General features: G+C 39.3%; 1 protein-coding gene across 4 annotated transcripts in view; it reads left to right on the forward strand.

The window, feature by feature from the left end:
- Positions 1 to 3,522: 3,522 nt before the first annotated feature.
- Positions 3,523 to 23,094, forward strand: part of golga4 (golgin A4) — a 175,147-nt gene continuing 155,575 nt past the window's right edge. For all 4 annotated transcript variants that reach the window (XM_060822914.1, XM_060822915.1, XM_060822916.1 and 1 more), the window contains exons 1-2: positions 3,523 to 3,705; positions 11,584 to 11,679. In XM_060822914.1, the coding sequence (XP_060678897.1) occupies positions 3,640 to 3,705; positions 11,584 to 11,679 (162 nt within the window). In that variant the 5' untranslated portion in view covers positions 3,523 to 3,639. The remainder of the gene's footprint in view (positions 3,706 to 11,583; positions 11,680 to 23,094) is intronic.

Below are 23,094 nucleotides of genomic sequence, written 5' to 3' on the forward strand. Positions count from 1 at the left end.
ACTGCAAATGGTCAGACAAGATATCATCCAGCATTCCCATGTTCATTTTGTCTCAGATCTGTTCATCTTTCAAGTTGTCACACTTAGATGCTGGGTATGATAAATTTAGCACGCTCACATGTACTCGTTCTCAGATTGAAGTGTGTACTGAGTACTTTGATGACTTCATCATGTGGTTTTCTCATTGACCCTTTGCAGTACATTGCTTACCAAGTGTCCAATAACATTTTTACTATTCTTCTGCTTTGTTGAGTCCGGCAATCTTCTCAAAGCTGTCAGGCAATGGTAGAAGCAATGGCAATGGTCTTCAAAACATACACAACCACCATATTGTATTGTTACTGTTGACTAATCTGTGGGCAGAACAAATTTACTGCTCTGTCTACACCTCTCAAGGCTACATAAGAGACTCATTGTTGTAATATTGTGAAGTATAATTACACTGAACCATTGCACAACATCAGACACCATTTTATTGATTTTTTGACGTACTCCACTAAAATTCCTTAAATATGCAGACTTATTGTAGACAGTATTCCAAATTTGGTCTCACCAAAGCACCATTGTAGCAAGATGTCCTTCTTATATTCCAATCCTCTCACAATAAAGGCCATCCTACCACTGACCTTACTAATAACTTGATGGATCAGCACATCAATGTTTTGTTTTCCTTATTTAAGCATATCAGCATTTCTCTGTTCATCTTCTAGTTCTATCTCTTAATAAAAGGATTAAGGAACTAAGGCGTATTGATGGAGTTGGGGGCACATATCAACGATCTACAGAATACAGCCAAATACAATAGAATAGGATCGCCAAATGGTACAATACAGCACGTAGCTATTTGGTCCTTTGTGTCCATCTCAGCTAATTTTCAACACATCAGCTTTGCTTAGTTAATTTGTAAATATTTTGTCAGTGACTTATCCAATCCATGAAAGTCATGATCATAGCTGCCTCCAGCACACTTTCCAGCAGTGCACTGATCCTAACCATTACATGATATTAGGCCTCTTGTACAATGGTTGAGCCTTTGGGACTTATGTTCTTTTCTGGATTAATTTCCTTGAGTTAAAAGTTTAAATGACAATTGTGGCAAATAAATAGATCAAAAGCATCAGAAGGAGGACAAACATCTGGTCAACATGGACCAAGTTCTGACACTGTTTCAAGCAGTGAATTCATAACTACCTCATTCTCTCAGGAAACAGAGTTCAAAAATAAGCTCTGTATTCAATATTTTTACCATTATTGTTCATAAGTATGACAAATCCCTTACTAAATTAATACATGTAGAACCAAGTGGGAAACTCTTAACCTAATAGTCGAATAGAATTGTTTTACCAGTATGTCTGAAAAACAATTTCATCTTGTATCCATTTCAAAAAGTGATAGAATCTTCACATATCAAAACATCTTACAGCTTTTCAAGAGGACTGAAACATGTCATAAACTGCTTCTATCAAGTTCCTGTTGCTGCAGCAACCATTTTAATCATAAACTAATCAATATAGAAGTGACAGAGGACTCAGACTATTTCTGGGAAAAGTAACTGACCTGAGAATGGGAGTCAGTTCACAAAATTCCTAAGGAGCAGAAGGCCATTGAGTCCATTGTGCCTGCACCAGCTATTCAAATTAGTAATCATTTGCCTTTCCCTATATCTTTGTATGCGATTTCTATCCAAGTAATATTCCAATTCCAATATTAAACCTGTCTCCATCACATTTATAGGCAGTGCGTTCATATCCTAACTTCATTTTGTTCACATGTTTTTTTTCCTAACATCACCCTTGTTTCTATTGCACAACACTTTAAAAAACTATGCCCTCTCATTCTTGTTCCTTTTATGAGCTGGAATTAAGTCACAGATCTCTTTTTTCAAATGGTGTTCTGGAATCTTACAGTGAGCCTCACTGGGTGATTGGGGGAGATTGGGAGACTTACAATATTAGGCAGAAGTGGGTACCGCAGATGCTGGAAATTAGAGTCTAGATTAGAATGATGCTGAAAAAGCACAGCAGGTCAGGCAACATCAGAGGAGCAGGCAAATCGACGTTTCAGGCAAAAGCCCTTCATCAGGAATGAGGCAGGGACACTCAATATTACTCAAGCCAGATCCCTGGGTGTGGACAATGCTCCTGCAGGGTCCTCTCCAAAGAGATATTGATGTTTATAAAATATAGAAAACATGGAGTGTAGGAGATTGAGGTTTATAAAGTCACGAATGGCATAGATAAGGTGAATGACAAGGGTCTTTCTCTAGGATGGGGGAGTTCCAAACTAAGGAGTATACTTTAAAGATGAGAAGAGAAATATTTAAAGAGGATACTGGGAACAAGGGTGTTTTTTAACGCAGTGGTTTGTGTGTGGAATGAACTATCAGAGAAAGTGGTAAATGGAGGTACAGTTACATTTAAAAGATAAGTTCATGAATTGGAAAGGTTTGGAGGGATATAGGCCAAATGCAGAGAAGTGGGACTAGTTTAGTTTGGGATCATGGTCAGCATGTAAAGGTGGACCGAAGGGTCTGCTTCCATGCTCTACGGTTCTATTACACTATAAATGAAAATAATCAATTAAAATTACATATAAAAAAAACAAAAAATGTGTTATCCAAGATTGTTCACAATGTAATTAAGATGAATATTTTAAGTTAATTGCTCCAATATCGTGCTGAGTGAGGACTGCAGATGCTGGAGATCACAGTTTCAAAGTGTGGCGGTGGAAAAGCACAGCAGGTCATGCAGCATCTGAGGAGCAGGATATTGACGTTTCGAGCATAAGCCCTTCATCAGGAATGTCCCGGGGAGTTGGGAATTCAACTCAAGGCCTCCCCAGAGACTTAGGTGCAAGCAGACTCTTGCTGGTTCTCCACCTCCCCTTTAACTTATGTGCAGACAGTGCCACTATTGGACCATCTCCTCTACAAAGTCCTGGGTGCAGATAGTGTCCCTGCTGGTTCCTTCCCTCTAAAGACTCACGGGTGCTGACAGTGCCCATGCTGGACTTTCTCCTCCAAACTGTTTTGAGTGCAGACAACAGCCATGCTCAGCCTCACTCCTGCACAATCCCTGGTATAAACAGCGTACCTGCCTGTGGCTGACAGCTCTATGCTTGCTAAACCCTCCACTTCTTGGAATCCTGGGTTCACACAGTGCCTCCTGAAACCTCACCTCCCCAGAGCTCTGGATGCAGAAAATCTCCCTGTTGCACTTTTATTCCTGTCGTGCAAACATTATTTCGGTGCAAACGGCGACCCTTATTGGACCTCCTTCTCTAAAGAGACTTGGGTGTCGTCAGTGCCCCTGCTGGATCTTCCCATCGACAAAGACCTCCGAGCAATCAGCGTCCTGCTCGTGCCTCACCTTGCAAAGCTCTGGATGCAAACAGTGCCTCCTGCTGGTCTCTCTCCTCCACAGGCTCCTGGGTGTCGACAGCGTCCCCAGCTGGTCTTTGATGGGGGTGACATGCGCTTTGCGCTGCCGGGGCCACGTCGCCAGCACATGCGCTGTGCGGTCATTCGGAGAGTGAGGCCTTGGAGTCCGGGAGCCGGGGCCTGGGAGGAAGCGTGGCAGCGGCGGGTGACCCACGCAATTTCTGCCCCTGGCTCTCGGGCTACCCCCGGCGGCCGGCACGATGTTTAAGAAACTCAAGCAGAAGCTTAACGAGGAGCAGTTCCCCGTCAGGAGCAGCCTAGCTCAGGTGAGGGAGGGCGGAGGGCAGTGTCGGCCTGGCCTGGACCGGCCCGGCCCGGCCCGGCCCGGCCTGGCCGGGGAGCGGCGTTCGGGAAGGTGGATGATCCGGACTCCATTCCCGACCCCACCCTGAACGTGAGGGGGGAGTGGGGAAGGAGCCGGTGTCCCAGGGAGCAGGAGCTGGGTACCAAGCTCAGAGTTTTCCCATCAGTTGACCCTCCTTTCCTAGAGACCTTGTAGACAGAGCCCCCACGCTTCACCTTTGACCTCTGGCACCTCTTGGTTGGATGGGACCCCCGACAGAATGGGAATGAGTCATACCAAGTTTTCAGAAGCCCTGTTTCTGTACTGTACATGATTGTGTATGGGATTTTTGAAGCTTAGTGATTTCTAACTTCACAGTGGCTCTGTCAGGTTAAACTATTATTTGACAAAGGGTCAGTTAGATTCGAAACGTCAGCTCTTTTCTCTCCTTACAGATGCTGCCAGACCTGCTGAGATTTTCCAGCATTTTCTCTTTTGGTTTCAGATTCCAGCATCCGCAGTAATTTGCTTTTAAACTGTTACAGTAATTGCTTTTAGGAAAGTATTTGGAAGAAAACCTTCATCATGGTAACCCAACTTAGTTGTGTGCTGTGAGATGACTTCATTGGTGATATTGCTATTTTCACACGAGATATGTCTGGAAAACTGTCACTATTCCTTTATTGATTTTCAATCCTGGGAGCCCAGTAGTGAAAAGGATTTACTTGAATTTGAATCACAATATTATTATTTTCTAAATCAACCCCTTCAGATATGTTATGATGTACATCTGGAGAAGGTGCGACTTGAACACAGATTGACTGTCCCAGAGGAAGGGACACTAATGTTGCACCACAAAACCCACAAGTTTTTTTAAGGACTAGCTTATACTTCTAACCATCCAAATAATGATATTTTCTAATCAATTTATTCACATGTTATAGCACACCCCTATGTAGAACTGGAACCTGGGTCTCTAATTCAAGCATCACAAGCAACCTCTTTGACTTAGTCTAAACTGTTCTGCAGCTGGTTTTGATTTGTTAGTTCTCCCAGTGACCAGGGGTACTCAATAGTTAAATGAATTCACAACTTGAGATGATTAGCTTTGAGACACGCAGTGAATTAAAGTATTGGGATAGAGCAGCAGAGTACAGACTGAGGTCAGAATATAATTCAAGTTATTGAAAAGGGCATGAGGCTTCGTGAATATGTTCTGCTGTTTCTATTTGATCAGTGGGGATCTTGAGTGTTATGCTATTAATTCTATCATCACCAAGAGGAATGGGACACTTTTAATATATCTTAGCGTTTCTCTCATTAGTCAACATATTGCTTTATTAATAATAGTGGAGTTCATGGCACCTTATTGACAATTTCAATAGAATTGGGCGATTACCTAACAAAGCAAGAAAACTAATTTGTAATTTCGTAGCGAATTGAACTTCATTGGCTATTCAAGCTTTTTTGTAAGATAAACTGCTATTTGGATTCTTTGCCTATGAATATAAAGTTAGAAAATGCTAATGTACTTCACTTAGTGGTTGATTACAGCCTGTAAAAAGTGAGGTCTGCAGATGCTGGAGATCAGAGCTGAAAATGTGTTGCTGGTTAAAGCGCAGCAGGTCAGACAGCATCCAAGGAACAGGAAATTCGACGTTTCGGGCACAAGCCCTTCATCAGGAATGAGGAAAGTGTGTCCAGCAGGACACACACCTCCTCCCCTACCTCTCTCCAAGGCCCCAAGGGATCCTTCCATATCCGCCACAAATTCACCTGCACCTCCATACACATCATCTATTGCATCCGCTGCACCCGATGTGGCCTCCTCTATATTGGGGAGACGGGTCGCCTACTTGCGGAACGCTTCAGGGAACACCTCTGGGACGCCTGGACCAACCAACCCAACCACCCCGTGGCTCAACACTTTAACTCTCCCTCCCACTCCACCAAGCACATGCAGGTCCTTGGACTCCTCCATCGCCAGAACATAACAACACGACGGTTGGAGGAAGAGCGCCTCATCTTCCGCCTGGGAACCCACCAACCACAAGGGATGAACTCAGATTTCTCCAGTTTCCTCATTTCCCCTCCCCCCACCTTGTCTCAGTCGATTCCCTCGAAGTCAGCACCGCCCTCCTAACCTGTAATTTTTTCCCTGACCTCTCCGCCCCCACCCCACTCCAGCCCATCACCCTCACCTTGACCTCCTTCCACCTCTCACATCTCCATCGCCCCTCCCCCAAGTCCCTCCTCCCTACCTTTTATCTTAGCCTGCTGGACACACTTTTCTCATTGCTGATGAAGAGCTTGTGCCCGAAATGTCGAATTTCCTGTTCCTTGGATGCTGCCTGACTTGCTGCGCTTTAACCAGCAACACGTTTTCAGCTCTGATTACAGCCTGTGCCTAACAAACCACCATTTGGCTGTGCAGGTGTTAGTAATGCTGCATTAGTGTCAAGTTTAACTTGAAATTTTTAAATTTAAAGTGCTGATTTGATATTGCTATCTCTATACATATGGCTGTTGATGTAATACTTTGAACCTATTCAGAAACAAGTTGGACATGTGTCAGAAACAGGCTAATTAAAGTGAAGCTGTTGCCACCTTCACCAAAAGTTAAACTTATTACACACAGTGTAATTATATATTCTGAATTTTATCCTCTTGAGTATGATGTCTGAAAATAACTAAATTAGAAAGATAATTGAAATAACTGACTTATTACAACCAGCTTTACTAAAAACCTGGAACCTCATAAATTCCAGGAAGATTTAGCACCAGTATTGCTTCAGTTAGAAATGGAAACTAATAAAGGAAAGTGGATCTCTCGGTTAGATGCATGACAAAGTAAATATTTAGCAAACTCGCTCAACTGGTTATCTGTCATATCAGTAAATACATTTTGTAAGATGTGCAACTAAATTGTTTCATTTCGACAATGGTCTACATTTAGATTAAATCAATGACAGCGGTTTTATTTGTTTGCACTCTAATTTTTATACTTATTTGCCCACTCTTCTTGGCATTGAAGGATTCTCCATTGTTAAGATTTATCCACAATTCTTGGCTCAATTTAATTGTGAATTTAAAATATACATCTGTAAAATGTGTATAAACTTGGCGCTCAACTTGTTGAGAGTCTCAATCAAATAAGCCTGAAGCTTCAGCTAAACGGATTGAGGAAAAGAGAACTTCCTAAGAGTAATTGAGCCGAGTGCAGAAACCAATCAATATTAACAATAACATAAAATATGAGAGCTAAAGGTCATTCCAAAACCTGTAACACACTGTTCATACAACTGAGAAATAATTGGCTGCTTTGGCCACTAGAATTGTGGAATTCTTAGAGGTTAGAATCCAAATTTGAGATATTTACTGAGCTATTAGCAATTTGACAAAGTATACTCAGTCTTCAATTCTCAATATGACTCTTGTACAAAACCTATATTCAGTTAGATCCAAGGTTGCTCTTTCCCACGCATGGATAATTGTTTGGACAAAGATATCCAAACCAAATACTGCTAGCAACTTGCAAGGAAGACATTATTCTGGTAAATTGTGAAGTTCATATAAACTTTATGTTTCGATAATTTTCTTCAAGGTTCAACAAGGTTCCCCATGGGAGACTGGTTAGCAAGGTTAGATCTCATGGAATACAGGGAGAACTAGCCACTTGTATACAGAACTGGCTCAAAGGTAGAAGAGAGGGGGTGGTGGCGAAGGGTTGTTTTTCAGACTGGAGGCCTGTGACTAGTGGAGTGCCACAAGGATTGGTGCTGGGCCCTCTACTTTTTGTCATTTACATAAATGATTCGGATGCGAGCATAAGAGGTACAGTTAGTAAGTTTGCACATTACACCAAAATTGGAGGTGTAGTGGACAGTGAAGAGGGTTACCTCAGATTACAACAGGACCTGGACCAGATGGCCCAATGGGCTGAGAAGTGGCAGATGGAGTTCAATTCAGATAAATGCGAGGTGTTGCATTTTGGGAAAGCAAATCTTAACAGGACTTAGACACTTAATGGTAAGGTCCTAGGGAGTGTTGCTGAACAAAGAAACCTTGGAGTGCAGGTTCATAGCTCCTTGAAAGTGGAATCACAGGTCGATAGGATAGTGAAGAAGGCGTTTGGTATGCTTTCCTTTATTGGTCAGAGTATTGAGTGTAGGAGTTGGGAGGTCATGTTGTGACTGTACAGAACATTGGTTAGGCCACTGTTGGGATATTGCGTGCAATTCTGGTCTCCTTTCTATCAGAAAGATGTTGTGAAACTTGAAAGGGTTCAGAAAAGATTTCCAAGGTTGTCAGGGTTGGAGGATCTGAGCTACAGGGAGAGGCTGAACAGACTGGGGCTGTTTTCTCTGGAGCATCGGAGGCTGAGGGGTGACCTTATAATTTTGTAAACATCGATGAGGGGCATGGATAGGATAAATAGACAAAGTCTTTTCCTTGGGATCAGGGAGTCCAGACTAGAGGGCATAGATTTAGAGTGAGAGAGGAAAGATATAAGGGGCAACTTTTCATGCAGAGGGTGGTACATGTAATGGAATGAGCTGCCAGGAGGCTGGTCCAATTGCAACATTTAAGAGGCATTTGGATGGGTATATGAATACAAAGGGTTTGGAGGGATATGGGCCAGGTGCTGGTAGGTGGGACTAGATTGGGTTAGGATATCTGGTCGGCATGGGCGGTTTGGACCGAAGGATCTGTTTCCATGCTGTACATCTCTGTGACTGTATGAAACCAGGCAGACAAGAAGCTGTCCACAATATGATGGTACTTTCAGTGTTATGTTTGGATTTTTGTCATGTGAATTGCTTTTGATTTATTGTTGTTGGCACTTGATTTTAAAATTTGTTAAAAATTTGAGGATCCATCTTAAAAGACAGAATCATATGCACGATCTTATTCAAAGATCATTTGAGTTTGAGAGGGAAAAAGAAAAACCAATTGTAAGCTCACTGCTTATTTGGATTTCATTACTCCTGTGCAGTCAACAGGAACTGCCAGGTTTTGTGGTCAACTGTCAGAGCAAGTAAATCAAAAGTTGCAATGACCTTGTTCAATGAGTTGGCTAGACTCAGTTCAGAACAATAGGTGTAATATTCTAGTACTGTTTCCCAAACTCTATCAAGAGTAGTTCTGAGGTTATATGTGGGTATCACCCCAAAACAATTTTCTCTGACAACACAAGGCAAAAGGTCAGCTGCTAATGGCTAGTCTGTGACCCTTCAAGCCAATAAGAAAGTAGAAAAATGAACATTTCGGTTAAATATAGAAGCTTTTGCAGTGTGATGCTCTTTGATTCACTAAATTCACATGTTTTAAGTTGAGAGTTATCAATGCATAGTCATATACTTGTTGGTGTCATTGTACATTGTGGACACATTCTGTGTAATTCTACGTAACGTGTCCAATGTAGTTTGTCATGAGGAATTGCAGATTTGACGCAACAGGTCCAGGTCAATATTATGACCTCCATAAAACTCCTCTACATGCTATTGCTTCTAATTCCATCAAGATATTCTTCAATTCTTCTCTCCCTCAACTTTAATCAGCTTTGTCTTTCATGCATTTGTGCTTTTCCTGTCACCTGCTCTTGGTGGTGTGACTTCTATTTTCTAATTATTTACTGAGTTGAATGACACCCCATCTACATTTCATTAGAACCACTGGGAATCATCACTCGACTATTATAGACTGGATTGTTTGCGACTGAAACTGAGCAACTTAGTTAACAAGTTTCTCTCAAATTCCCTTATGCTGTTGTTTGTAATTATCTTATTTATGGCACCGACTTCTCATCTTGCCTGCAGGTGGAGATGCATCATATACCTTCATCCTATTAATACCCAAAGGATTTGAATATTTTTAGGTGTATCCTTATTACAGCAAATAACCTAATGGCATATGCAGTCTAAGCCCACTAGTGAAAAATGACCACAGTGTAATATTCTTGTCGTCTGCCATCAACCCTGTGCCAGTGCATGATGAACCAAGTGAGACGGGAAAAGTTGGGGCAAAATTGGTACATTATTTTAAAGGTGTTGAGTTCAGTCTTTCAATAGTGTTCTACCATGAGATTTGATTTTGCTGCATATAATATGCTCGAAGGAAATTATTTTGCTGAATAAATCTGTTTCTCAATAACAGTGACAATGCCCATTACAAATATCAAGTTAAAAATCACACAACACCAGGTTATAGTCCAACAGGTTGAATTGGAAGCACACTAGCTTTCGGAGCGACGCTCCTTCATCAGGTGGTAGTGGAGGGCTCGATCGTAACTCAGAATTTATATCAAAAATTTGCAGTGTGATGTAACTGAAATTATACATTGAAAAATTGATTGTCTGTTAAGCCTTTCATCTGTTAGAATACAGTGATAGTTTCACTTCTTTCATGTGTAAATCACAAAACCCTTTTTAAAGTTGCATTCTCGGGTTAGCTGCTAACAATATTGATAGCTAGACAATATGTTGAAAGTGTTAGCCCCCTGTGTTCTCTGTCTGTGACCTGATGTTTAGATTGATTCTAATCTAATATGTGAGGCAAGTGTTTTACACAAATTCCTGCAGTCTTTGAGCTCAGAGCTGTCCATGAGTGTATGCAGTTATTGAGCAAATTGCAATGTAACTCTGCAACACGCAAAATATATGTGTGCACGTGGGTCTTTGTCTGTCTGTCTATCTGGGGTGGGGGTTGTGAGTGTGAGAAAGTGTGTGTGTGTGTGTAGTGGGTGCAGAGTGTCTTAAGTCTGCGAGGGGGTGCATGTGTGAGCGTGGGAGTGTGTGTGTCTATAAGGGTGTGTGTGGGTGTCTGTGTGTACCTGTGTCCTTGTAGCTTTGTATTGTCAGCAAATTTAGCTCCATTGCTCTTTGTCTAAGTCATTAATATAGACTGTAAGTAGCTGAGGCCCGAATACAACATTCCATTAGTTCCATCCTGCTAATATAAAAAGCCCTACTTCACCCTTTATGTCCATTAACCAGTCCTTTGTTTCTGTCAATATATAATTCCTATCTCCTTGAACACATATTTGGCCTGTTAGCCTTTTCTGCAGTAGCTTATTAAATGTCTTTTGGAAATCCATATCAATATATACCAAACTATATCCATATAATATATATCAAAAAAACTGTAATCAGTTTTTCAAACCACACAGACTTGGCTGCACAATTTTGCCCATTGGAAGGTAAAGCCTACTAGACAATTACTGTGCATATGCAGGAATCAGGTCATCAGAAGGTCCAAATATACAGCAGTGCTATACATAATTATGTTTGTTGCTGTTGTAATCAGAAGATCAGGGCCAGAGTTCATGTTTGCTCAAAATTTCTTTCTCCACATGTGCTTTTGTAAATGTCTGTGCATATAAATTAAGAGGAGATATAAAACATTGAGCCCTTCAAGTCTGCTCTGCCATTCACTAAGATTATGACTGAACCTATTTATTTCTGATTTTCAACCGTTGTATTTTGATTTTGGATATTGTGTGATGGATAACAATTGCCATTAAGATGTGGATGGCATGTTGTAGCAAGTAAATCTTGTAGGTTATGTTAGGAAAGGTTCATGAAATAGGAATATACCAACAACAAACAAAAGATACATATTAGCCTGGAATTGGTGAAGACATTTGAGGTAAGTAACTTTGTGTGAAAATTTATAATAACGTTTTTGATATGATTCATCTTTCAATGTAGTTCTTACACTTGGTCAATGAATAAATCTTGACATTGTTTAAAAAAAATACAAAGACAATTGGACAACAGAAATAAAAATTCCATGGTTTGGTGTGTGACATTTTAAAAGTTTTTTTTAGATTTTGAAAACAGTCTCTTTTCTTTCCCCATAGGCTTCTCCAAAGTCAACTCCACCTTCAACAGGAAATAGAAGCCACACCTCTTCCTTGTCAGGTCAACACAATGAAGGCACTTTAGGTGACAGAGAGGTAAATTTAAGTGTAAATATGAGGGACCAAGTGTGAAATAAAGAACATTTTTCATTTACCTGATTAGTTGTTGAAATATTCCAGGATGGGGGGAAACTAATTTTGATATGCTGGATCACTACTTTTCCCTTCTCTGGAAACACCATAGCCATGATTTTTATGTAAACCCTTTTTAATTCAGATACTTAACTATTTGTTTTGTTCCACAATTTTCTTCTTTTTTTTGCAATATTAGAACATTGATTATGTAGTGGAAAGTGGAAGAGTACTCAATTTGTAAGAATGTTGTTGAGAACAGTCCATCAGTTTAAATGTTAACACCAAGTTTTAAGAACAAAAATACTGGAAATATGCAAGAGGTCATGTCGCAACTGTAGAGAGAAAAACAGTGAACATTTCGGGTCACTGATCTTTCATTGTGTTTTCTGCTTCATTTTCAGGAAGTTGTTGCATTAAAATAGCCAACAGCTACCAAAATGTGCAAACCAATCTGATAAGTTTTCAATTAAGTCTAATTGAAGACTGCATCATAGATGTGTTGGCTTCATTTTTGGCAGTTACTAAATATTTTGAGTCAGATTTAAGATTTTTCATTTATTTCAGAAATGTGAGAGTCCATGTTGTTGCACGTCTGATCCCTGTATGCAAGATGTAATTACCTCTTTATTTAATTCACGTTTTAGAATCTTTATAATAAAGTGAGGTAGAGTGTTTGTGCCCTCTTGAGCTCTAAATATTTCCTTGTTAATGAGTTCCTTGCCCAAGGAGCTCACTACATTTTGAAGGCTTATTCTAATTTAATTCTTGCGAAATTTTTGTCCTAATTTCATGAATTTTCTGCTTCAACTCCTGTGTGTGCCACGAATTGTTTAAGAAAGCCTGTTTGGAGTAATTCGCCTTCTGTCACTAAATATTCAGAATTATTCATTTGAAAAGATAATCTTTGGTGCATCCACCTTTTAAAATTAGTCTGAAGTTGAAATTATTAAATGCCTCACTTCTGATTTTTGCGGAAGGTTGGCGCTGAATATACTGAGGAGAAAGGAATAATGAAGCAAGTTAAATTAACTACCCTTGGTCAGAATAGCATTATAACATTTTGCTGATAATTTTACAAAGATGCCTTAGATGTCAATACATTGAGTGAAAACTAAATCCTGTTCATATTAGAGATTTGACATTGGTGTACCTGTAACTTTTCACATTGTTTGGTACTTGAATTGGGATTCCAGGAAAAGAGATTTTGTGGCTGATTTCATCTTAATTTGAATATTTCCAGACAAAAATTATTGGAATCTGGACCCTTCAACTGCCAAGTGTTTATATTGCATGATACCAAACTGTTTCTGACACAACTGGAGTAATAGAGCACAGAATGAAATGCTTCGGTCCAACCAGTTCATTCCAAACATAATCCTAAACTAAACGAGTCCCACCTCCCTGCTCTATCTACGCCTCTCATTATTTTATGACGTGGTTCTATTAACTCTATCTATGCCTCCTTATTATTTTATGAAGTGATTCTGTTCGCCGAGCTGGGAATTTGTGTTGCAGATGTTGCGTCCCCTGTCTAGGTGACATCCTCAGTGCTTGGAAGCCAAAAAAAAATCCCATGCAAGGACTGCACAAAACACTACATAGGACAAACAGGAAGACAGCTAACAATCCGCATCCATGAACACCAACTAGCCACAAAACGACACAACCAGTTATCCTTAGTAGCTACACACGCAGATGACAAGCAACATGAATTCAACTGGGACAACGCTACTCTTATAGGACAAGCCAAACAGAGAATAGCCAGGGAATTCCTAGAGGCATGGCACTCATCCACAGATTCAATCAATAAGCACATCGACCTGGACCCAATATACCGGCCATTGCAACGGACAGCTGGAACTGACAACTGGAAGCAGCAGATTCAAACCACGACAAATGTCGGAGGAAAGATCACAGAAGTACTTCACAGGAGGCTCCCAAGCACTGAGGATGTCACCTAGACAGGGGAGGAAATGTCTGCAACACAAATTCCCAGCTCGGCGAACAGAACCACAACAACGAGCACCCGAGTTACAAATCTTTTCACAAACTTTGGAATCATTTTATGAATTTCTTTCTGGCTGCCTCTCAACCTCCTACCCTCTAATAAAAAAAAGTCCCAGTCTTTCCAGCTTTTCTTCAGACCTCAAACCTTCCATGCCCGGCAACATCCTGGTAAATCTATTCCGAACTGTCTCCATCTTGATAATATCCTTTCTATAATTGGGCAACCAAAACTGGACACCATTTTCTAGAAGACGCTTCACCAATGTTCTGTACAACCTCAATATGGCTTCCCAACTCCTAAAATCAAAGGTCTGAGCAATGAAGGCAAGCATGCCAAGTGTCTTTTTAACCATCCTGTCTATATGTGACACAAACTTCAAAGATTGATGTACCTGCACCCCTAGGTGCCTCTGTTCTAAAGCACTACTCAAGTCTTGCCATTAATTATATAAGCCCTACCTTTGTTTGTTGTACCAAAATGCAATACCTCACATTTATCCAGATTGAACTCCACCTGCGATTTTTCAGCCCATTGATCCATGTAATCTTGGAAAACTATCAATGTTGATTGTGTCACCAATTTTGGTGTTGTCTGCAAACTCACTCGTCATGCCTTCAATGTTCTTATCCAAATCATTAATATAATGACAAATAAAAGAGGACCTGTAACTAATCACTTCGAAACACAACTGGTCACAGGCCTCGAGTGTGAAAAGCAGCCCTCTACCATTACCCTCTGTCTCTTGCCATTAAGGCAGTTATGTATCCAGTTGCAAGGTCACTCTGAATCCATGTGACCTAACTTTACTAATTATTCTACCATGTAGAACCATATCTAAGGCTTTACTGTAATCCAAATAAACAACATCTACAGCTCTGCCATCATCAATCTTTTTGCTATCTTACTCACAAAACTCAACAATTTGCTTCACACAGAACCATGCTGACTATCCCTAATAAAGTTTTGAACCTCCAACATTTTATCCACAACTAAAGTCAGACTCACAGGTCTATAGTTTCCCCCCCGCCCCCTTTCCTTTTACAACTTTTCCTAAACAAAGGTACACCTTCAGCCACTTTCCAGTCATTAGGGTACCTCACCCATAGTTATAGATGATACAAATATTTCTCAAGGTATCTCGGAATTTCCTCCCTTACTTTCCACAATGTTCTGGGATGCTTAGATCAAGTTCTGGAGATTTATCCACCTTTATTCTTTCAGACCTTGTGAATTTTCTCTCAGTAATGTGAACTCTTTGTAAAATATCAAAATTTATTTCTTTACTTCCTCTTGACTTCATTTCTTTCTCCACAGTAAAAACCGATGCGAAATATTTATTTAGTATCTCTCCTCTCTCCTGGACTTCAACACAAAGACAACCTTCTTGATTTTTAAGAGGTGCTGCCCTCTCTCTCATTAACCTCTTGCTGTTAATGTATTTGTAGAATTTTCTTGGACTATCCTTAACCTTATCTGCCAATGCTATCTCTCATGCCCTCTTTCCCAATTTCTTTCTTCCGAATGCCCCTATACAATCTGTATTGATTAAGAGATTCAATTGAACCAAGCTGTCCAGGTCTAGAATAAGAATCTGTTTTTTCTTGACTAGAACCTCAATGTCTTTATTCATCCATTGCTCCTTAATCTTACCAGCCTTATCCTTCACACTGAGAGCCACAAAATGCCTCTGACTCTAGTCATTGCATTCTTGAATGACTCCCACTTGTCAGATGTCCTTTTATCTGTGAACAGTCTACTCCAATCAATTTTTGAAAGTTCTTACCTCATATCATTAAAACTTGCCTCATATCAATTCAAAAATTTTAACTTTTATGGAAGGCTTATCCTTTTCCATAGCCAATTTGAAACTCATAGAATTATAATCGCGAGACCCAAAGTGTTCCCTCACTTTTCTTTCAATCACCTGCCCTGTCTATTGGTCAAAAGAAGGTCTAGCTTTGCTCCTTCTCTTGTAGGAGCACCTACATATTGATAAAGAAAATTTTCTTGAACACATTTGATGAATTCTTCACCATCCAAACCTTGAACGCTATGGTAACCCCAGTCAATGTTTGGAAAATTAAAATCCTTCATTATTGCAACCTTATTATGCTCACATATATTTGCGATCTCCTTATATTTTTTTTTCTCAATTTCTCACTTATTATTGGGGGTAATAATACAATCCAATCAAAGTGATCTTTGCTTTCTTATATGTAACTTCTACCGATATGGTTTCACTGATTGATCATTCGAAAATATTTTCCCTAGTTACAGCAATAATGTATTCTTTAATCAAAAACAATACCATTGAAATAAATGCACTTTAGTTCTTCAGAGTTACTACATACTGTGACTCTCTTGTTTTTCTTTTCTAATTGACATGCTCTCCTCACAGTCAGAACCTTCCCCATCATTCCTTCTGTTTACACTACTAAGAATTCCTCTACTCCCCGTCTCTATCAGTGTAAAGTCTCCTTTAAGAGAGTGAGCAAATCTCCCTGCGAAGATATTGGTCACTTTCCAGTTTGTTTTTGAATAGGTCTTTTCTATCCTAAAAGACTTCAAATTTTCCAAAGACCTGAACAATGCACCAGCTCTTCATCCATTGATGTATTTCCATTAACGTTTTGTCCCTTTTTTCTTTGAAGTTTGGCACTGGGAGTAAACCAGAAATTTGTACTTAATAAGGTTTTTTTGTAATCTTCTACCTAACCTCTTAAATTCACTCTGTGCTGCTTTAATCTTTTCCCTGAAACTGTCATCCCTACCAATAAGCACATGAATTTCTGGTTTCTAAATCTCATCTTTAAAAATATGCTCGAAACGTTTAGAGAAAAAAAAGATGTCCTTAATCTTAGCACCCGAGAAACATAAACTATCCTAAATTTATGCTCACTGCCACAGAATCTCCTGTCTATGCCTCTGACAGGAGAGTCCTCTATAACAATTCCTTAGAAGCATGCTTCTGAATTATATGTACGTATAGCAAGGCAGTCAGAGAAGAGAAAGGAAGCCATTGCATATGTTTTCAGAAGTTCACTTTATCAGGTTTAGGATCAAATGAACTGATACTATTGCCTGTGGGAAGAAATCTCAAATCCATGCACCCAGCTTCAGGTCAGGAGGAGATCTTTAGAATTGCGATGTGATCATTTGGCATTTTTGCCTTATTTTGTCATTCTTCAGAATATGTATCAATCTACTGCTTGAATTAATATGTTTGCTGATGTTATTGATTATGCATTTTGAGGCAATGATTATGTTACAAATAAAATACGTTGGTTAAATACCTGTTCATTGATCTGTGGTTTTGCACATTTTATGTATTTTTTGTCTTTTACCTTTTTTGCAAAACTTAAAGATTTGGTTATGTCTTTGTGAATCATCTGATTTAAACTGGCTTATTTGTTCTGCAATAAGTTTGCGAAAAATGTATAGTATGAGACTGTTTGGTGACTGGTTTGAGGAACTAGATAGTTGCTAATTATTGTACAATATTAACTAAACATTAGTTGTATTACAATTATCAATGACTGCTAAGTATATCTGATTGAAACGTGTAAAATTCTAACAGAGCTTGAAAGGTCCCCATGCAGGGAAGATGCTTTCCCTGGATGGAAATCCTAGAACCAGGGGTCACAGTCTCAGAAGGGGTTGAAATAGAAAAGTGAAGAATCCCCCACAACTATCAGAAGAAAGTGAGGATTGCAGATGTGGGAGTTCAGAGTTGAGAGTGTGGTGCTGGAAAACACAACAGGTCAGGCAGCATCTGAGGAGCAGGAGAATCCACGTTTCGGCAAAAGTCTTTCACCAGGAATGAAGTTCCATTCTGATCTGATCTGTGTTTTTCCAGCACCACACCCCCACAATCACCATCAGGACAAGAACCACTGCACCAAGAACAATCCTCACAGCCATCCCTAACGTCCATCGACCGCCCATGAACTACAGGCTCAACAACCAAAGACACCTGAGACCACCAGCATCAACCTGATCAACACCCCTGACCTCGTGCACTTTCTAAGATTAAGACCCATTTGCAAGAACCACCAGCAATAAGGAAAATTGACCCAACAGATCCAAACATGTCTTAGTGCATCAGCTGGCACAGCCCAGACTGAAGATCGACAGTGTACCAAGTCCTCAAAAGAGCACCAGTGACAGCAAACGAGAACAGCAACCTTCACTTCAAAATCGTGTTGTTCCACTGGTGAGCTCAATTTCATGTCGACCCTAAAATCCAACTAGTTAGCAGGAAGGCGGGAAGGAGGGTTGGCACGGGTGCAGGGCATTCCAACGTCAGGAAGGTATCTTTATTCACATGCTTGAGATTATATTACTGTCCTGTGTGTCGCAGTAAATAACTTGTTTAACTAATAGATTCAGAAATTAACCTTAAGAAAGTAAGGAGGCTTGGGGATATTGGGAAACCTGGCTGTCTACTTACAGAATTGGCTGGCCCATAGAAGACAGAGGGTGGTGGTTGATGAAAGTATTCAACCTGGAGCTTGGTGACCAATGGTATTCTGCAGGGCTCGGTTCTGGGAACTCTGTTCTTTGTGATTTTTATAAACGACTTGGATGAGGGACTGGAAGGGTGCGTGAGTAAGTTTGCTGTTGACACAAAGGTTGGTGAAGTGGTGGATAGTGTGGAGGGCTGTTGAAGGTTGCAATGGGACATTGACAGGATGCAGAGTTGGGCTGATAAATGGCAGATGGCATTCAACCTGGAAAAGTGTGAAGTGATTCACTTCGGATGGTCAAATTTGAAGGTAGAATGCAGGGTTAAAGGCAAGATTCTTGGCACTGTGGAGAAACAGAAGAATCTTGGGGTCCATGTCCATAGATTCCTCAAAGTTTTCATCCAAGTTGGTAATGTTGTTAAGAAGGTATATCGTGTGTTGGCTTTCATTAGCAGGGGGATTGAGTTTTAGAGTCACGAGGTCATGCTGCAGCTCTGGAGAGCCCTGGTTAGAGCACATTTGGAATATTATGTTCAGTTCTGGTCACCTCATTGTAGGAAGGACGTAGAAGCTTTAGAGAGGATGCAGAGGAGATTTTTCCGGATGCTGCCTGGACTGCAGGGCATGTCTTATGAAGGAAAGTTGAGGGAGCTCGGGGTTTTCTCATTGGAGCAAAAAAGAATGGGAGAGGTGACTTGATAGAGGTGTACAAGATGATGAGAGTCTTAGATAAGAGTGGATAGCCTGAGACTTTTTCCCAGGGTGGAAATGGCTATCACGAGGGGGCAGCATTTTCAGGTGATTGGAGGAAGGGTTAGGGGAGATGTCAGAGGTAAATGTGTAATACAGAGTGGTGGATGCATGGAAGCACTGCCAATGGTGGTAGTAGAGTCAGAGACATTAGGAACATTTAAGTGGCTCTTGGATAGGAACATGGATGATAATACAATAGAGCATGTAGGTTAGTTTGGTCTTGGAGTAGGATAAAAAGTCGGCACAACATCAAGGACTGAAGGGCCTGCACTGTGCTGTACTGTTCTATGAGGAAAGATTTCTTCACATAAAAGAACTTGTGGAATTTTCTGCCGAATATATTCAAGAAATAGATTTTATTTAAATTGTAAAGGCATGAAAGGGTAATGGGGAGAAAGTGGAATACATATTGAGATAGCAGATCATGCTTGATCATATGAAATGGTGGAGCAGGGTTGAAGGACCAACTGGACTATTTTTCATGTTTTCTATGTTTCTAGGTCATGAAATCTGACTAAGGACACTTTCTGTTGAAATGATGCAAGCTTGCATTAAAACTCTAGTATTGACAAGCTGATATTCTATTTAAGGTGATAGTGTTCGACCAAAATAATTAGTGGATGCAGCTTAATTTAGATTAATTTCCATAATGATGAAGTATTGTATACACACATGCATCTTAAACACTTGTTATGATGGGGTATTTTTGTTTTGTCGAACTTTTTAAATTTTTGCCGAGAATTATTTTTGCGAGAGAGAATTCACTGCTACCTTTCAATTCAGTGAATTTGTTGGAACGTGACAAACTCTGCAAATTTGTTAGACACTTGAATTGAGTTGTGTCATCTTATGCTCATATTGAATTGTACAAAACAAATGTTTAGTTTCATGAAACTTCAAAAGAGGTCCCATCTTTATCTTCATTGTAAATACACTTTTGAAATTTAAACTTCCACTTTGTGTCCAAATAGTTTATTTTTAAAGTTTTGTTCTATATGTTTAGATTGTAGGAACTATGAGTGATAAAACATTTATTCACTGTTACTTGTGGTATATAATGGGAACTTATATAACGATTCTAAATGTCAAAACTCTTCTTTTACTCAAGACTTGACTGACTGAGCCTTTACCTCATTTAAGTTTAAAATGTTTTGCTTTCAGTAATTCTGAGTTAGTTATTGTCACAGGGTGAAATGTTTCAATGGAAAGAAACTTAGGATAAATAGGCAAGCAAGATATAAATGAGTTTGAATGAAGATGAGAAAATTTGATCAACAATGCAGAATCAATTCAGACATTAATTGATTAGTCTGAAGAGGAGAAAGAAGTATAAGTTGTCAAGGGATAAAGACAATTAGGTGCAAAAGAAAAGGGTAGGAGAACAAAATTGGTGAGTTACATTAAATTATGTCAATATTTCAATGTTTTTTGATTTAAGTGTAATCAACTGAGTATCTGATTGTGTACACAATATCAATATATTGACTGTGCAGACTAAGTTGAATTTTAATTTGAATATCAGAAAGACCACTTAACTGAGAAATTTCTGGTCATGTGTTTGAATGTTTTATTCAATTTTCTGTGTCATTTCTACTAGGATAATTTAAATAATTTCTGTTAAGTCGTGAAGTTCACAACAAAGTCTTCAATGATTTTTTTTTCTAAATAACAATTTTATGCTCAATTAAGTAAGGCTGTCTGTCCAGACAAATATTTTCTGAATTTTACACTGTCAAAATACATCTTTGGTGCTCTATAAATGACCCAGACAACCTCAACAGTTCTGTACAATGGTGTACTTATTCACCATCTATTGTTCTGATGTGGTTATGATAGAACAGTGACTATTGTAGTCTTCAAAATAAGAAAGAGTATTACTGCTAAGTCTGATTGCATATTTGGTGAAATAGAAATGCAATGAAATCTACGGATGCCATTGAAGAATGGGAATCCAAACTATTTTCTTTCTTTTCTATCGGGCCTGAAACTAAAAAGAAATACAATTGTTGGCACCTTACAGAAGTTAAGATAGCAGAGGTCAAGAATTGAATCTGGAATCTTCCTGGTCTTTGTGGCTCATTAAGTAATTCATGTTGAATTGTATGCTTGATTTGGAGTTTTTTCTGAATAATTGTATTCTTCCAGTCCTCCCCTTTGCTCCAAGTTATGTATGTTATCTTTTGTTACAATCTGGACTTGTGAATCTAGAACGTTAAAGCCTAATGCACATTTTACAATTCTAGATTAAAGGGGTAATATTTGTTTTTTGTTGTATTACTTCAAATCTATATTTCCATACCCTATAATGTGCTTGTCAAAGCTTTTAGAATTTACTGTGGTTTACTCCCCCCTTTGTCCATGCTTCTGGCATCTTACCATGCTGTATGGAATGCTGTGTAATGATTGGCCTAAAATTTGTGTTGGTGGCTCATGTTTGAGCAATTTGTGTGTGTATCTACAACACATGGATTGCAGTGTTAGAAGAAGGCTACCACTGTCACAATCTCAAGACAATTGACTATGGGCAATAAATACTTACCTAGCCAGTAGTGCCCATATCCCATGAAAGAATAAATGATGAAAATCAAGTGTTGATTCCATTTGAATCTTTTGTTAAATTATGGAACAATTAGGTTTTGCCTTTTTGACATATTGAACATGAATTTGTCAAGTAGCCTAGTCATATTAGATGCTAATGTGGCCTGCAATTTTTGATTTTAGCTGCAAGTAGTCTGTCTTTTCTTTAAACAAAGCTCCCCTATAAACAAGGTATAACTTTGTTAGACACACTTCTTGTTGGAAATGAATCTTCGATATTGAAGGTTTATTTAGCTGATGGAAAAAACATGTTCTGAAATTAGCAACAAATTAAGGCACATTTGAAAACCTGGAAGAACTGCGGATGTTGGAAATTAGAAGCCAAAGTAGAAATTGCTGTAAAAACTGAGCAGGTCTGGTAATATCAGTGGCGAGAAACCAGAGTTAGCGTTTCAAGTCCAGTCGCCCTTCTTCATGAAGGGTCTCTGGATCCGAAACGTTAACTCTGATTCCTCTCTGTAGGTGCTGCTAGACCTGCTGAGTATTTGCAACAATTTATGTTTCTCTAAGATAAATTTGAGATTTGTTGAGGAAACTGCTCCATAATTAATAAAGACTATGGTGAATTGCTTCAAATATGAAAGAATTTGATTTGCAGTAGCATTGCTTTCCTCCCAAGGATGCATTTTCAAATAGATGTACTGTGAAGCCACATTAAGTCTGAATCTTCCTATGTGAAGAATCTCGTTTTAACAGTCTACCTGTGACCAGTGACATGAATCATTTCCTCTAAGTAATTTTTTTGTTTCCTTTTCTGCTTGGGAATGAAACAGCTATTGGCCGAGATGATAGCAGAGCCTGCTTTTCTCTCTGAGTATACTATCTTTGCTCTGGAAAGCACCAAACGGCCTAAAGTGCAGAATATCAATGTGGTGAGTCCTCCCGCCCCTCCAACAATGCCATTGGCAGGGGAGGAGAAGTGTTTCACAAGAGAAGATTGTGTCGCTTGCTGCTTACATTTATTTTCAAAGCCATTTACCACTTAACCCTGAATATATCTAGGGGTTTCATTAAAAGATGAGAAAAGCTCATACCAGCTTGGGAAACAGAACCTGACTTAGAAATATATAAATAATTTGCTGGTGTTGTCTCATAATTCAAATTACGTTCTGTCTGACAGAAATCCTTCAGTCCATGATCTAAACATGCAAGCATTCAACAAATAATGAAACCCTTAGACATTCAAAGTAGGCTTTGCTCTAAAGTCCTCACCAGGTATTGCTCCCTGTAATTGGCTGCTGTAACTAATACCTAAATGTGTGTTTTACAATATTAAAAGCAAAGGTTTTCTCTTCATGTTAATAGTCATAGTATTACATCAGTTCTTCATGTATGTTTAAACTTGAGTCAACTGACCTCAAAGTGGAATATAGTACATTTAAATTAGGTATTTGTTTTTGTCATACTCATCCAGTCTGTTGAAGGTTTTAAAAATAAATAACTTGCAATACATTAACATATCTGTTGTCATTTAATGCCTATAAGATCTGCCTCGCTCAAAAACAAGGGCAGCGGATGCATTGAATACCACCACACGCAGGTTTTGTATGC

The sequence above is a fragment of the Hemiscyllium ocellatum genome, chromosome 4 (genome assembly GCF_020745735.1).
Source record: "Hemiscyllium ocellatum isolate sHemOce1 chromosome 4, sHemOce1.pat.X.cur, whole genome shotgun sequence".
Classification (NCBI taxonomy): domain Eukaryota; kingdom Metazoa; phylum Chordata; class Chondrichthyes; order Orectolobiformes; family Hemiscylliidae; genus Hemiscyllium; species Hemiscyllium ocellatum.